Consider the following 17,825-nt stretch of genomic DNA (forward strand, 5'->3'; position numbering starts at 1 on the left):
CACACACACACACACACACGCACGCACGCACACGCACACACAAAGAGATAAGCATCAGTGGGTGGGAAGCAGGAGGCTGAAGGGTGCCTCGAACCCTCCAAACAGCCAGGGGGAAATCTTCTGTTTCCACAGCAACAGCATTATTCACACCACACTTCAGCATTCAGTGTGGAAAAAGACAAACATTTTTATAGACTCTCAATAGGCTAAATTGGCAAATGCAGCAAACGCATCTACACATGTTAACACCTCTCTCTTTCTCACATGTGAACACACACACGCACACACACACACGCGCGCACACACAGACACGTACACGCACAGGTAGAATCTCGGCTGGGAATATGTGCAGTGAAATCATCTGGGGCTATCTGTGTACCAAGTGTAGGCTGTGTGTGTGTGTGTGTGTGTGTGTGTGTGTGTGTGTGTGTGTGTGTGTGTGTGTGTGTGTGTGTGTGTGTGTGTGTGTGTTATGTAAAGTAAGAATGAATTCAAAATTAGATCAACAAAGGGAGGACAGGAATCCCAGAGAGAATATTTCTCTCACTGTCTCTCTCCATTTCTCGTTTATCGCTCTCACTGACATGTTTATGGTGTTTATGGTCCAAATGCACAAGAGAGCACTAAATGAGTGCTAAGTCAGAGAATTCTCCATTGAAAAATAACATTTCATGTGACATTACTTTTAGCAAAACACCATTACTCCACAACAATAAAGGCACCAGAATAATCTGGGGTCAGTTTTGATTTAATTATCATTATAGTCTAATGCTTAACCTAATGAGGCTGATATGTTAATATTTACTAGAGCTGGCAGGGTCTAGTTAGCATTATGCAAACAAGACTGTAACTTTTACTCATTATTGCTATCACATTACTTCCCTTCAGAATCCCTTGCTTTGGATCAGCTGGTATATTTGTCTCTTAGGAAATGCTGCATCATCGTTTCTAGGACTCGCTGGGTCTAGTCACTTGCTTTCCAGACCACCCATGCCCTGTCCCCCACCAGGGGTGCTGAATTAACACCTACGAGACTCAATTATGTCCAGCTACCAACTGGGCACAAACGTACATGTTAATGCAACAAAGAATATTATTATTATTGTGCATGGTATTTTTCTTTTTAGCAACCGCAGAGGAAGCAATCAGGATATGAAAAGTGCCAATCATGTGAAAGGGGTTTGTGGAACGAGCAGACAGCAGTAAACAGTGGCAGGCCACCAGAAGTTAAGGCTTGCCCTTCTAGATAACATGTTCGTCTAGATAACAGTTCTAGATAACAGTTCCTCTAGAATCCGGAGTTAACCTGTATGTCCTAGGTTCATTATAAAGCAACAGCTTCATCCTGTTGAATGCATACAGCATTAAAGTGAATTAATTAGATCTGATAAAAACAACACCTAAACAACACCTTGTCCAGCTGTAGAGAGCTCCACCAACTTGGCCAGGAGGGTTTCACTGAGTGTCTGTGAAAATATATCAATAAATGAAGCAGAGAAGCTGGGTTTCACTGCAGGGCAGGACATTAATGTTTCCTGAGTAGCTCTTCTTTCCCCGAGAAGCTTGGCTTGTTCCTCAAACTTCTGATACTGATCATAAATCATTATAGCCAAAACATCATTTGAGAAACAATCTATTTAATAGATCTATTTTTAATAGATGCTTGAATATAAATCTACTTTGAATGAAGATCTACTGTCTTAGTATTGCAGGAATTCTTTGTTTTCTGTGAAGATTTCTGATCAGTAGTGCCACAGTTAGGGCAAACTTAGTGACCATCACTGATTGTGGCACCACTATGACAGATCTCGATTATTTGAGATTTTGGTAGCCTACACAGTCACGATGCACTCCATGTGATTGCCAATGATTTGCTAGATCAGTTAATGGAAACATCAAGGAGCAACCAATCAGCACACAGCACACCCAAACAAGATGTCTATGATTTGTTAAAAGCACTTGTTTGCCAAGTACAGCTGGGTTTTTTTGTTTTTTTTTTGTTACTTGAATTGGAAGATTTTGACGCAGTGGGCATGTGAGGAATGGGCTACACTTCTAGTGGAAACAGGGTAATTGCTCAGCCCTGCAGATAAATTAGCTGAGGGAGTAGGCAGATACATATAAAGGGCAAACAAAGCGGATGGAGGACAGATGAGAAGGAGCACTATGGATGGAGCGAGACGTAGAGCGAGACGCCAAGGCAACCGCATCTGCTTTTTTGAGTCATACCTTCACTCCAGAGACAGGGAACTGCGAGAGAGAGAGAGACACAGAGACAGAGGTGGCGATTGCTTCTGACAGCGACCATTAACGTGGCTGTGTGTAAAGATCTGAATGGCCACACAGGCGAGGATGAGGGTGAAGAGTGGCACGTGTGAGGAAGGGGAGGAAGGGACTCAACTTAGCAGAGGCGGACGCTGGCCTGAAGTAAAAATGCTGACAATGTGCCTTCCCAGGTAGAGAGACTGACTATGTATTCCTGAGCTCCACTGACAGACAGTGAAACCTATGAACACAGGTTTTGTATGCAAATGCTTGACAACTGCTCTTTTTTGGGGGGGGGGGGCGGGTGGGGGGTGTTCATGTCTGGAGAATTACTAGGGAATTAATGTCTGATGAGAGTTTTTTTTTTACCTTAAGTTTTTAAAAATGTATTATAAGGTCAAAATATTTTGTCTCAAAATGATGGTTTAGTTACAGCCAGGACCATCACTCTATTTAGATATTGTATTTAGACTCGTTTGCTAAATGCACTCTATCTGCCATTTTGTAAATGGATGTTGGGACGTATTGAGTTGTGCTAAGGTAGATTCATTTCTGATGGAATTCAGTTACAGTGGGATTACATGAATCAAAGGGCACAGCAGTAATTAACACCCCCGGGGTACAGTAATTACTGTCAGGTCACAATAAACACCCCCATCCTCTCACACACAGCATGCAGCCCGTGGTGTGCCTACAGACCAGGTGAAAACACATGAAGACAGATATGCGCAGTGTGTGCGGCCCGCTGCCAGGATGAGGACTCACAGAGCGTAGGCACATGCATGTATACACACACAATATACTGGCACTGTAGCCCACAGGTACAGGTCAAATATGTATTGTAAAAATACTTAGACTGCTACAGTAGCCCATTCCAGCTAATACACAACGACATGAGTCATAACTCGCTGTTGCTCACATACAGAGTCATTTCACATTATCATGCATCTTTAGTGCACATGACAAGTCATCTCCAAAATTATATTAAACTAGTGGTCTGTCAGTGCCATAACAGGGATGCAATAATAAGAAATACCAGCACACTGGGTTTAAGATTTTGGAAAGTGAAATCTGTATTTCACCTTCAACTTGAGTTAAAAGGTCACAGGAGGTTCCAAAGGGCATGAGAAGGAAGTTAGCTTAAGCAGAGAGAGTGAGAGAGAGAGAGAGGCAGACTGTTGGCATGATGCGAGGCCCTGCTGAGGAGCCTGGGACGTCAGTGGCAGTTAAAAGCACACCACGGGTCAATAATTAGCACCTTCCGTATTACCATGACCTTCTGCTAATGAGCTAGACGCTGCATGATAAACAGAGGGAGAGTGATACAGAGAGAAAGGAGAGGAGGAGAGAGGGAGAAGGCAGCACAGAAGAAGAGATAGACGGCAAGGAAGATGATGGGTGGGTGGAAGGAGGGAGGGAGGCACACGAAGAGCGAAACGCTTAAAATAGATGAGAGCTGAGATGGCATTGAGAGAGACAGAGAGAGAGAGAGCGGAAGGGAGCGAGAGAGACAGAGAGAGAGAGAGAGCAGGAGTGAGAGAGAGAGAGAGAGAGAGAGAGAGAGAGAGAGCAGGAGTGAGAGAGAGAGAGAGAGGGAGTGAGAGAGAGAGAGCGGGAGGGAGGGAGAGAGAGAGAGAGAGAAAGAGAGAGGGGGAGGGAGAGAGAGAGGGAGTGAGAGAGAGAGAGCGGGAGGGAGTGAGAGAGAGAGAGAGAGAGAAAGAGAGAGGGGGAGTGAGAGAGAGAGAGAGAGACAGAGCGAGAGAGAGAGAGAGAGAGAGAGCGGGAGGGAGTGAGAGAGAGAGAGACAGAGAGAGAGAGAGACAGAGAGAGAGAGAGAGAGCGGGAGAGAGTGAGAGAGAGAGAGAGAGAGAGAGAGAGAGAGCAGGAATGAGAGAGAGAGCGGGAGGGAGTGAGAGAGAGAGAGACAGAGAGAGAGAGAGAGAGCGGGAGGGAGGAAGAGAGAGAGAGAGAGAGAGAGAGAGTGAGAGAGAGAGAGACCCCTCTTCCCATCATGCTCGACTCTAAAAGAGAAACACGCTGGTTCTCCATCTGTTCTCAACACGGCAGTGAGACAGACAGAGAGGAAGACAGAAAGCCCTGGAAGAAAGAGAGAGGATGCAAGGTAGAGACAGGTATAAATCCAACACATGGACAAAGATATTCTAAGAGGTAGGAAGAGCACAAAAGAGACAATTGAGAGGATAAGAGCAGAGGTAGACACAGTTTAGTTTTAAAAATGTGGAAGTGAAAAAGGTTAGTGGGATTCACCTTATTTCCTGAAAAGGCAGAGAACAGGAGTAGCCAGGTGGACATGGATAGAAAAAGATTCAAAGAGCAAAATGATATTATGAACACCCAAGGCTGAAAAATCCTCTTAAATGGTGGTAAAGTGGTCTTCAAATAGCCCTATGCTCTGAATGTGAGGATGTATGTAGAACCACTGCAGAGAACCTCGAAGTCCTTGCCAACTCTGAAGTCACCAAATTCAGTAGCACTGATACATGTATTTACTTGTAGGCAGTTATATATGAGATTTTTTTTCCTGTTTTACTCAATAATTTTATTGTGGTCTACCATTTTCAGTCTGTAACGTAGACGGCCCGAGTGCTGCAGGGCGCGGAGCAGGACGCACAGACTCCCTCGACTGTGAATAACATTTATTGACATAAAATGTAAACAACGGTGGCACTCACATACAACAACTACAGTGAACATGACTAAGCGATTAACATTACACGAAGAACACATACACATTAACACATGACTACACAAACTAACGTTACGGCTACAGAGATCGAAATTAAAACATGTAGCGACAATCACCAACGAGGATACACACACTGACAGGGGTTTAAACAGACAGACAGACTTTCAACAGTAAACCCTGTGCAGGTGTGTGCAATCCCGGGGGGGGGGCGCAGTTACAAACAGTACACACGTGAGTCCCCCTGCACGCGGCGGGCCGTACCATGTGACTCGTGGGGGGAGGAGCTTTCCGTGATAGTCAATAACAAGTGAATATAGTTTCACTTAATAAAGTGAAAGTGGATAAAAGAGACTCTAAACATAAACATGAACTTTTTTCCACTCAGTAGTAACTTTTAAAGTGAAACATGGTACTAATACAATCCACAATGTCAAGGTTTTTGACAAATGATTACAAAAGCCTAAACAATTTCATAACTAAATGAAGAAATTTGCCTCAGTTGTGATCCTAATACCACATAACAAGCCTGGCCAATCCCTGCCACATTTTACACCTACATAAATAACTAAAATGTGCTACTTACTAATGACTAACAAGCCTCGTGGGAGTAGGGAGAAGGGAGGTCGGTTACAGGCCTTTGTAAAGAGAATGACAAAGGAGAGGTGTGAATGAATACCAATCATATTTTCCCGAAGCTGCTCTCCAGTTATGAAATGGCTAACTAGTAAATATCTTAAAGCTTACGAACCTTGCCAAAGACAAGCCTGTCATGATATATAAGTAACTGCAATACCCATTACTAAGAAAACAGCAGTGAAAAATGGATTGTGAATGAATATATTATGTGCTTTTTTGTATGGACTTTTCCATTTTCAAGGAGATGGACTATATAATCAACTCTGACATGAGTCCTGAAAATGACTAAACCCAGTACAGCAAGAGAAACAGAAAAAAAGGCCCTGCTGCTGCGTTCTGGGGTACACCCTGAGTGGCACCACGTTCTGGATCTCTTTAATGAGTCAGGCGCATTTAAATGGCTTCTACTTGATAAATTCCGGTAGATGGGGATGAAGAGAGGATGGAGTTTTGTCATCTCCCTCTGATACTTTCCAACAGGCAGCGAGGAAAAGAGGGAGAAAGGGAAGCCAGTGCAAGGACTCAAGAGGCTGTTCAACGGAGAATACCAGGCTGAGCTGCAGCTGCTTGCAATAAGAGGGTAAACATAATTACATGAGCCGGCCTGCGAGGGCTGCTTACTGTGGCAGGGAGGAAGATACATGCTGTGACCAATTCAGTCGGGCCGCTGCTTTCAGCCAAGGACACAGACAAACATCTGCAAAGGGCTGAGCCTTTCGGTGAGCAGGGACAAACCTGATCCTGCCTTGCCTAACTCAAGTGGAAAGAGGCCTCTGGTAGAAGAGGGAGGTTTTTGGTTCCAGGTAAGTAGACAGCATATAATTTTTTAAGCTTCAAGGATTCAAGAACATAGAAGGCACAAAATACTTATAGCTGTTTTTTTTTTTGTATTAAATAGGCTCACAAAGAAATATACAAACACTCATGCGCATCAAGTATTTCCATAGGATATAGCCCAGTTTCCTCCCACATATAATGTATCATAATTTCTTACTTCACTCACTCACTCATCTGTCTCACTGCTGCACACACCCACAAGTATGCACGCATGCACACGCACACACGCACACACACACACAGGCACACACACACACACACACGCACACACAAACATAAACACACACACACGCACAATTGACAATGGTTACTGTATTGAACAGCCCACATTCTGACTATACATGTCAGCAGAGTGCACCCACTGAACTCTGAGAAGAGCTAAACTATATACACCAGCTTCCAAACACCCTCAAACGCCAACACCAAAAAAAAAAGCAGGAAAAAAGATCATCCTGGTAATGACTGATCAATCAGTCACCAGGACAATTATGATAAGCTATTAAGACACTTACTGCCTCCGTAGTGTAGATGTGCTGTTGGTCCCGATGCTGTCGTTATGCTCTAGCCTTCCCCTCTCTTTCTCCACAGGAGCTGAACCACATGACAGGCCTCGGGTCAGCCTGGTATGAGTCCTTCGGGCCGGGCCGGGTACTGTAGACGAGGGCATGTTACCACTGCTGTTATGGTGGACTCCGGCGGCATTGTGGTTGGCTAAGGACGAGGGCTGGCCAGGCTTTGAGTTCTGCTCATGGTCATGGTTCTGAGTGACATTCTCGCTGCCAGGTTTCCTGTCCAGACGGAGGTCCTGATTCTCCTGGTTGACGCGGTCAAGTTGGGTCTCAAGCTCCTCGATGCGCCGACGCTGGGTCTCTAGAAGTTTGGCCTGGTTCTCGATTATGTTGTTGAGCTCCAAGAGGTATTCCACAGCCCGACTCGGGCTGTCGGGGTTGGACTCCATGGCTCCGGCTGTGGCACCAAGAGTCTTGATCCCGATATAAACGCTGTAATCTACAGTCCCACAAGTCCCCCCCCCACTTGACTGTTTCAGTGGGGGGGAGATAATTGAAGTGGTGGTAGAAGGTAGAACAAGATGGGAGCTTCGCTTTACTCAGTGATGCAACTCAAGTCTCAGTGGTTGGATGAAAGAAAGAGTGTTCAACTGAAGACTGTCACAGAATGAGTAATAGTTAATATTGTTGCATTAGGACATCCTGAGATCATGTACTAGCATTGGGGAATATTCCAAAAGGGTTTTATGCACAATCCTGAGTTAATCTTGGGCCGATGCACTTTGCACTTTGTAGGTGCTCTTTTGATTAACTAGTTTACAAAAAAGATATGAAAGTCTCCAGGCAGGATGAAAAGAAAAAAGAAAATGAAGCCAAATGCCTTTTTTATCCACAGAGAGCCATTGCGTAAAGGAGGACAATAACTTAAATATGAAAAGTTTAAAAGATGGCTTCTATAATATAATTTTCTAGACCTTAAATAAACTCTTAAAAACTCCTTTTAAAAATTAGCACAAAATCCCAGCCACCATTTCTCCACTAAACATGCCCGGGGTGGCAACTAAAAAGCACGGACTAGATGGTGAGGTATTAGCAAAAATTAATTTATTTCTTTAGACTATAGGAACTTCAAAAGACAGCTTTATGTATTGAGACAGAAAAATGTAATCCCACATCAAACGTAAAAGGCACATTATAAAGTGTCAATACTGCGCAAGCAAGTGACTTACATACTGAATGTATTTTATGGAGCCGTTATAATTAAAAAAAAAAGTCACAGCTAAACAGACCAATTAATAGATATCTGTTGTGGTATTATCTGTTCTTAATGAAGCGAAAGCGTATATTTTTTAAAAGAACTCAACAATGTTTTGTAGTCTACTTACTCCGAATCCTGTCACCATGCGCTGCATCCTCTCCTTCCCCCCATGATTTTTCCCCCTTCAGATGTCAGCGGCGCGCAAAAGAGTTTCAGTCCATGGAGTTTCCATCCTTTGTGAAATCGTGGTAGCAAAATACCTCGTTTTGTCTTCCGTTGGGCTGGTACATTGATGTCGTCAACGTGTTGGAATTAGCTGTGCAGCGTGGGTTGAGATATAAAACGAAGGAATCCGAGGAAATCACGCAAATAACAGATCACCAGAATGGTCTAAAGTTCTGCTCGTGTTCAATCAGACGAGTCAGAAGTCGACGCGTCCTTCAATGTAAAGTGCGTTTTCTCACGGCCCTTGTCCACTCACTTGCATGCTCACTTCTAGGTGAGGGTATCTCTCCTTCCCAGCCGAACCGCAGCTCAGATCAAAGTGCGCTCTACCCCGGTCTCTATACGGTCTTTTTAAAGAACTAGACGCAAGATCTTTATTATATACATCTTTCTGCAGAGAAGGAGACGCGTCGCGCTAAAACACGACACCATGCGTAAAAATTTGTTTACATTTTTTTAGAATATTGTGTCGTTAGCTAGACTGCTTCACAGGCATACCTGGCTTAAGCAAACAATGTATATTAATATGCTTAAGCAAACCGACCGCTATATTGGCTGATTGTCCGTCTTGTCTTGCGACCATTTTTGTTCAGAATACAAGACAGCTACTTGAAATGGAGCAAAAACAATAACAATAAACAAAACATTATTAGCCAAAAATAGTTGCGCTATGGACCGGTCCTGTGGAGGTAGAATTCTTTAGGTGAGGTCCGTTGTGTCCGGAGTCGAGAGCGCTGCAGAGGTCAATGAACTACAATAGTGAGACTTACATGCTTCCTAGCACCCAATTATGTGACGGACGGAATGGACAGTGACGTCTCCGCAAACCTCCAGAACTGTAGAAATACTGGACTGCTTCATACTACACCACTATGATTTTCCAAATCTTCCTTGCGCAAATTCATTCTCTCTCTCTCTCTCTCTCTCTCTCTCTCTCTCTCTCTCTCTCTCTCTCTCTCTCTCTCTCTCTCTCTCTCTCTCTCTCTCTCTCTCTCTCTCTCTCTCTCTCTCTCTCTCTCTCTCTCTCTCTCTCTCTCTCTCTCTCTCTCTCAAATAATTTCCTGTTAGGTTATGAGGAATAGGGGGTTAAGCAATAATGCAGTTTTAGGGTAAATTTGTCTGCACTATTTTCTGTTTACATGCGATATGTACATATTTACTCAATTTTATTAGATACCATTTATACCATGTTTAATTCATACAATTAGCCTAAATACACTTTACAACAGTGAACAAATACACTTAGGAAACAAATCACTTAGATAAATAAAGCCCTTTCCCATCACTCCGTCAGTTACTTTATCTCCAAACTTCTGGCTTTAAAGCAAATGCATAGCTTATTCTCTACATTAAATAAAATAAGTATTTTCAACTTTGTATGAAGAATTTACAAGCATAATTGAATGAGTTTGAAGACAAGCTGCCAATAATAATAAATTCTCACAATGCTCAGAGTTCATCCAGTGAAATGACTAAAAGCCTATCACCCATTTGCTCATTCAGTGCCCTCCCTTTGCAGTATGTAAAGAAGCACTCTTGTCTGTCTCACTCTGAATCACTCCTTAGAGGGGATAAGCAAGCCAAAAGAGCAAGGCAGAGAGTAATGCCTGACACATGAAGATAATTTCTTACTCATAACTGATTATGATACAAGCAAGCAAAAGATAGATTCAAATCAACAACCCCAAGTTTGGTTTTTTGTTAATGAAAGGCTCTTTGCATTCTCTTGAAGGTTGCTTTGCAGAAAAGGGTTCATCTATGGTGACCATATGTCCTCTTATTCCAGGACATGTCCTCTTTTTGTGACTGGCCAGGATTTCTAAAATGCCTAACATTTCCATGATTTGGCTTTTCTTTCATGTTGATATTTGTTGTCTACAATTGGCATACACTGTGCATTTGTTTTTGCATTGCTTGAACCATTCTTTATAGGTCCCGCTTTCTTGCACTCTACAATTAGCCAATCATATACATGCAGTTGTTGGTCAGACTGCTTCTCAACATGCGTGTGTAGCCTGTAGCTACTTTACATAGTATGGGCACAAAAACAAACAAACAAACACAGAGCTGATTCTTTGAGGATTGGCTCATTTTTGTGAGATCTGATTTGTCTGTATACATCATGTGACAAAATAATTTGGAATAAATCACATCCAACCATCTATACTCTGCTAAGATTCATTTTTAGGCTTGTAAGTTTAACATAACAGGAATTTAAAAACAAATGTGACATAATTGTAGATGAGAAGTGGCTACAGTTTTTGTGGAAATCTGTATTAGAACAGGTTCACTTGTGGATTGCCTTGTTAAAAAGGTATTTTCCTATCTAAAACAAATTTAAACAGATGTTCAGGAAAGAATACCCTGGTATGCCAAAACTTCTGAAAAGTGTCTAGTTCCATAATGGATGTTAATGATTAATAATTTTCATTTATTGTATTGCCATGAACGTAAATATGTTTGGTTTATTTATTTACTTTTTGTAAGATACAGCTGAATGGTGAGGAATAAGATGTCAACTTATTTATAAGTATAATAAATACATTTTAAAAATTGGCTATGTATGCATGCCCCCCCCCCCCCCCCCCCCTCACCCAACAACATCACCCTAGTTCATTAGTAGTCTCTTAATATCTGAAGAACCTGGTTCCTCTGGGTGTGCTCTTTCTAAAGGCTCAGAGGCACACTTTAACACTCCGTAGCTAAAAGATTAAAAGGCTTCAGGGGTCTTGGGAAGATCATTGGATCTTTCCCTTCTCTTGGACAGTAGCTAACTTTCTTTGTGTTCAGCACTCTGAATCAGCCAAATGGAGAGGTGAGAAGCTGAGAAAGTGTACCCCGTTCTCTGTAGCCATACATACAGGCACCTTCTGCTTGATGAGTACACCTTTGTTAAGTGGGCTATGATTATTCCCATGAAACTTTGCTTCCATCTACTGTTCAGAAACTAAAGTACAATTGCCAAGACTATCACTGTCGGCTAGTGTTAAAGGTGCCGTAGAATAGAAAACTGCACTTACATTGTCTTAGCCCAAAAAGGAGAGCTCGGCACACTAAACTGGCACACCGTGAACCACTGCTGTGATAGTAAATACCGTATAAACAAATAAGGGTCATAAGACGGGCCAATTCCAAAAATCCCAGACCGAAAATTTAAAATTGAAACCCCTAAACTGTTCACTCGCCAGCCCACGTTATATCCCAGGCACAGTCCAAACTTAAACATTTCTTCATGTATCGTGAAGAACAAAAAATGACAAAGGAGTAACGAGCACTGTTGACGTCAAATATTTAAGATCCCGGACACGTTGCTAGTTTGCGTTGCATTGAACTCTGGACAGATTCTCAGCCCTGATCACGTCGAGAAGGCCTTGGTCAGCGTTTGACACTGTAAAGAGTGGCAAGTCCAACTTTCTTTTGTATTACAAACCCAGCAACCTTTAAGTAGCCCGCCATGCTATGCGACTGTGGGGATTTGTTTAGTAACTGTAATTTTAGTAATCTGGTTGAAGCCAGATCATCTTACATATAACGTTTTGTCGTTTGAGTAAATTTTGCTTCATAACTGAGATATCTCCGATGCAGGCCAAAACACTTACAGTTAGATACCTAAACGCTTAATTGTCGAGAACAAAAGTATCTAGTTGGCGTTAGATAGGTTAGCTTGCATAACTAGCCAGCAAATGCTAGCTAGCGTTACATTTATAATAAGATATCTTATTAATTTATATTATTTTCTTGCACGTGTCACATTCAAAGAAATAGCCTGCGTTGTTATATAAATCTACAATACTAGAAATAGCTTTTTCAACATCTATCTTGTTAGCTAATCAGTTTAAGAACTGAAATGTCCTCTTATGAATGCTTAAGCATATGGGATTTTGGATTCTTAAACGGTTCACCTCTCCTCACCTGTGGGAGCCATCGTGATGCCTCGCCAAACCAGCCAATCAGAGCAGAAACTCATCAATTATTCATGAGCCCACCAAAAGCAGGATTATAAAAAAAGAACAGCTCGTTTCATTCTACTGCCGAACCATAGGAATTTAAATAGGCGTGTAAAACCTCATTTAGGCATTTTTCGCCCCGATCAAGATAACATACTTTCTATATAGACATCAGAGAACAATTGAAAAATACTGAATGAATGCATTCTAGGACACCTTTAATGTATTGGATTCACATTTTTATTGCACCCGAGTCCAATTTAGCTATTACTAAGTAGGTTATACTTTGTACTAAATATACTTAAAATAGCTGATTTTCTACCATGGCTCCATGTTTTGTTGACAGCATCTTACAGAAGACAGCAAGAGATTGTTAATTTATAATATACATCTTTATTACTTTAATATAATTTTTATACCTGCATTTGGGTTATAGTTGAACATAGCAACATAATCATAAAAGAAATATTATTCATTTTCATGTCAATACTAAACTGTACACTTGTATATATGTTTATCTATCTATCTATCTATCTATCTATCTATCTATCTATCTATCTATCTATCTATCTATCTATCTATCTAGATATATATATATAGATATATATATATTTATTTACAATACATACATGGCCATAGACATGATTACAGAGAAATGGTGAACTCCGTATTTCTCTCTGAATATATTGCAAAAGGAGGAAAGTAACTCAAATATAAAGACTCAGATGGCATTGGCTCATTTCCTGTATATTATGATACATTTATAAATACTCTCAGTCTACTCTAATATGTACAGCACAGACATTAGACTGCCACTAGAACTGACCCCAGGCCTGCTGGGAGCATACATATAAACTATACTTGGATCTGAATGGCTTAATATGATGACATCATATTGGTTTATATACAGTTGGCATCTAGCACTGTAATATCACTGAGTACAAAATAATTTAAATGACATATTTTGAAATCTGGACTGGAACCTTGTACCTCCGGAGAAAAGTGCACGCACACACACACATACATACACACACGTGCGCGCGCACACACGCACGCACACGTGCACGCATGCACACACACATACACATAGTTTTGCATGTCTGTTAAGCCCTTTCTCCTGAGGCACAAACTAGTCAATAATTCATCTGCACTAGTTCAGGGCTGAATAGCAGGTTGAACACAATATTGATGTTCACTGCCCATACTTGATCGTTCAGACCTAATGAGGTAAAAACGTGAACACACATAAGTTTCTGTCACTCTTTCCTCTCTCTCTCTCTCTTTCTCTCTCACGCTCTCATTGTCTCTTGTCCTCTCTCTCGTTAATAAGCACTTCGTCAATAAAGACAAAAGGTCCTCTCTGAGACAGTTCCCTAAAGAGGCTCCCCATGGTTGGCTTGAAGTCACTGCATATTGCAAACAGACTATTTCCAGCTTATAAAGATTTCCTGTTCTTTGGTTGAAAAAACATGAAAACAGCCACAATTAATAAAAGGTCAAAGTCTTAAAGTGAGCCCATGTCTATGACTTACAGCCAGTACTGAATGACAGACACATCAGCACAGTCCAAGGAAGCAGAGGGAGATTGGTGCCTTGGTTAGAGTTGAGTGATTAAGTATTAGTTTGTGATGGTATTGCAACACACCACAACTGCAATGCACAATAAGTAAAATGAAAACATGCTGATAAACCTTTGATGTGAGAAGGCAAAAGATAGGACTGTATTTACGTTTATTAGATCATATGACTGCTTTGAAAGCAACCACAGAATGCTTAACTGGACCAACATGAATTGGTCTGGATACTTTTGTGATTTCTTAGAGGGCTCATTGCATGCTGGAGCTGGCTGCGAATCAGGATTGCAAACACTAACACCGCGGTAATGATTTAACAAACAACATTTTGCGCAGTCCTGTGTCTTGACTGTGTCAGGTTGGACCGCGCTGCTTAGCTAAGCCCTTTTAACTGTCTCATGGATCTTTGCATTTGGGATTCTGACCTGCAGTGCATGGCTATTCCAACAGGACATTCCATAATACCTTCGGTTCACTGGTCTGCAGATGCAGATTAGCGCAATACACCCAATCCCACAGGACAGTATGAACTTTCACAGACAATGCAAAATATCAGTAATTTTTGCCATGGCGATCATTTATCAAACATTTGTCAGTCAAATGTATTCTAGGTTCCTCTTAAATAGAGGTCACTGAGGTCACAAGAGTCAAGTGACAGGAAGCACAAGGCAACAAAAAGGGGCACTTAGAGGACAGATCCCATAGGACTGGGGTTCAAAATGAGAGCACTTACCACAATCCTTTATAATATATATTACTGAATATACAATAGAACTACCGACACTATATAGCCTTATACATTGTCATTACACTGTAATGTTTTCAAGGGACAAACACTGCAATTGCTATTTGAGTCAAGATGTCCAAGGAAAAATGGGGTACAATAACATGGTTATTGTATTATACAGTTTGTAATAGGCAAATATACAATATAAATAGCACATACTGTCCTTCATTTATTTATCATATAATTAGTAATATGTCTTGGCTTTAGGCAAGTTATTGCTTTATGCTTCTCCTGCAATCTGAAGAGAACTACATTCACCCACTTTTTCCTTCTATAGATACAAGCTTAAAAATAACTCTAAAACTGAAAAAGAAGAGACAAAAGAGTAGTTGGCCAACAGCTGAAAAGTGGTCGCACACCGAGTGATATTGTACAAATCCAGAACTCAGTGGAAAACATGCACCCAGTACAAACATACACGGTGACATGAAACTTGTGATACTCTCTTCAAGCCCTCATCTAAGGAGAGAGAAGAGCAGTAAGACACCGTTCATACATATCACCCTTGGGAATATATTAACACTGCATATGCTGTGTACTTAGCTTATGCAAAGGACCGTGATAGCTGTAGCTTACAAACCTGGACCTTATATATACTTTAATTCAAAATTAAGCCATGTTTTTGGGCAAAAAACATTTCTCGCATGATTTCACCTGACTAAAGTGACGACAGACATTCCCGAGCTTCCTCAAGAGAGGGAGGTTGTTGTTCCTGCTTTTCTCTTTCCTTCCTCTGTCAGTCTGTTCTTCTCCATCACTCTTCTGAGCACACGTGGGCTGGGTTTGAGCCAGGGCCCCGGTGGTAAAGTGCTCCGGGCCCCCGAGCCACGTCTTTCACCCCAGTATGTCGAGAGGCCGGAGATGCTGGCGGCCGAGGCGCTGACGTCAGACACACTCGCGTCAGAATCCGACACAGGGTACTCAGGCTCAGGGGACATGAGAAAGGAGAAAGGGGCGTAGAGGGAATGCGAGGGCCCTGCTGGCCCCTGAGAGATCAGGCTATGGGTGGAGCTGAAAGGCAAGAGGTGGCTGGACAGACGATCTGGCTTTAGGACAGGGGTGGCCGGCAGGGGCAACTCGGTGCTGGAGGGTCTCGCATCCAGCATCTGCTTGCACGTGCTCCCACTCCTGCAATCCCTGGGCGTCGCATGTACGACGCAGCTGTCAGACTCTCCCTCAGGCCGTCGCCCGTCTCTCTTGCTTGGCGGCCCGCTCTCAGTCTTGCCCGCTCTCTCCCCGCCCCTTTCCCACGAGGGCCCGCCTCTTTCCTCATCTTGCCAGTTTTCTCCGAGAACCTTCCGATCCTCCTCCTTTCCACACTTTCTTTCACCCTTGCTGTCCCACTCCCGCTGCATGCAGCACTGGCTTGGTTTGTCCCCTCTCTCCCGCCTGCGCTCCCCATGCTCCAGCTCTCTCCCAGCCCCTCCGTCATTCCCGAACTGTCTCCAGCTCTCCTCGCTTTTACTCCTCTTTTCCCTCTCTTCTCTCCTCCTCCCTCTCTCCCTTTCTCTCCCCCTTACTGCCGGTTTATCCTCCTCTTCCTCACTGGCCCCTCCGGGCCCGTTTCTGGACAAACTGCGTGAGGCTCGACTCCTCCCCCTGTGCTTTGATCTATGACCTGTGCCCTCCCCGCTTTCGGGATTCCCCTCCCCTCCCTCTATCCTGGCGCCCTGGCTGTGGGTCCTGCGTGCTGTGCTCGGGGGGCCAGGTATAGTTGCGGGGCGACGCCGGGCACGGCTCACTGTAGCCACACGCGACTGCAGGGTTGGGGGCAGGGAGGAGACGGCTGTTCTGTGATCACGGCCTGGACCAAGGGGGCAGAGGGAGAGAGGGAAAGACTGGTGAGAGACTTCAGTGTGAACAGGCCCAATCAGGGGGTTGTTAAAATCATTTAAAAAAGATTTTACTAAAAAGATTCATTAAAAAATCATACTTGAGATTTACTGAGTGAGAGTAGACAAAAGTTTTACGTTGTTAGGGTAACAGGTTCTTGCCTGCCAGCTGGTACAATAAACGACACATCTTAAAAAGAATCTTTGAATTTGAAATGAGGTTCTAGGTCATTTCTGTAATTTTTATCTCCTGCTATACAGGAAGGCTTCTAAATGGTTAAGGCCAGTGAAGAATCTGGGGAAGCTTTAATCGGGCAAAAAAAGCATGAAGATCCAACTCGAAATAAGTCTTTAGCAACTTACAATCTTCCATTTCAAACAAGCATTTATCAACCTTCCATCTTAGCTTCAATTCCTTTTAAATATGTCAGCAATTTATTTTTCAAAACAGCACCACTTTTAAAATAGCCTTTCATATGACTAATTTAGCACTGAACAACACTCAAGTCAAAGCCTAAAGATATTATTAAAAAATGCAATATCCCACTGCAAAAATATGTAATTTAGATGATTAACATGCTACTTGTAAAGATTTACAGATAAATAAGACAAAGCAGCTGCTCTCACTTTGACAGAGGTCGCTTCACTCAAAAGCAATTCCATATGTTATATCTCAATACACCAACAGTAACTTACAGCAAACCAAGCATCATGGTTCTATTGAAGGTCATATTACCATAACTAAGTACAGGTTAACAGCACAGTGACTCTCCACAGAGATTGATGCACGAGTGACAAAGACGACGGGACTGAAAAGGACCTTTCAGAGAGACGGTAAGGTGACAGGGAAAGAGACGCAAGTGGTGTAGAGGAAACAGGAAAAGGGGAGAACTAACAGGAACAACTACCAACCGCGTGCTCTCCGTCCGCCCAACCACGTAGAAGCAGGGTTCACCCAGCTTGGAGTTGGTCATACAGAGAGAAAGACTGGAAAGCTCCACTGATTGAGAGAGAGAGAGAGAGAGAGAGAGAGAGAGAGAGAGAGAGAGAGAGAGAGAGAGAGAGAGAGAGAGAGAGAGAGAGAGAGAGAGAGAAACAGAAACAGAGAAACATAGATAGAAAGAGAGAGAAGGAAGAAAGAGAAAGGGATGAAAAAGAATGATATGAAAGTTTCCCCTTATGGTTATGGGGTTCAGCAGAAGAGAAGCATTTAAAAGGTGAGAAAATATGAAAGTAAAAATGAATAAT

At 42.6% G+C, this 17,825-nt stretch overlaps 2 protein-coding genes across 10 annotated transcripts in view; both read right to left on the reverse strand.

The window, feature by feature from the left end:
* Nucleotides 1-9,285, reverse strand: part of iqsec2b (IQ motif and Sec7 domain ArfGEF 2b) — a 55,793-nt gene extending 46,508 nt beyond the window's left edge. For 2 of the 6 annotated variants that reach the window (XM_081703414.1, XM_081703413.1), the window contains exon 1: nt 6,958-9,284. In XM_081703414.1, coding sequence (XP_081559540.1) covers nt 6,958-7,403 — 446 coding nt within the window. In that variant the 5' untranslated portion in view covers nt 7,404-9,284. Of the gene's footprint in view, nt 1-6,957 lie in introns of all 6 variants that reach the window. The other 4 variants (XM_081703417.1, XM_081703418.1, XM_035536426.2 and 1 more) reach the window with 3 other exon arrangements.
* A 3,338-nt stretch (nt 9,286-12,623) lies between these two features.
* Nucleotides 12,624-17,825, reverse strand: part of magixb (MAGI family member, X-linked b) — a 60,669-nt gene continuing 55,467 nt past the window's right edge. For all 4 annotated transcript variants that reach the window (XM_081703497.1, XM_081703496.1, XM_081703495.1 and 1 more), the window contains one exon: nt 12,624-16,549. In XM_081703497.1, the coding sequence (XP_081559623.1) occupies nt 15,435-16,549 (1,115 nt within the window). In that variant the 3' untranslated portion in view covers nt 12,624-15,434. The remainder of the gene's footprint in view (nt 16,550-17,825) is intronic.

Source organism: Electrophorus electricus, chromosome 20 (assembly GCF_041902795.1).
Source record: "Electrophorus electricus isolate QZ-2024a chromosome 20, ASM4190279v1, whole genome shotgun sequence".
Classification (NCBI taxonomy): Eukaryota; Metazoa; Chordata; class Actinopteri; order Gymnotiformes; family Gymnotidae; genus Electrophorus; species Electrophorus electricus.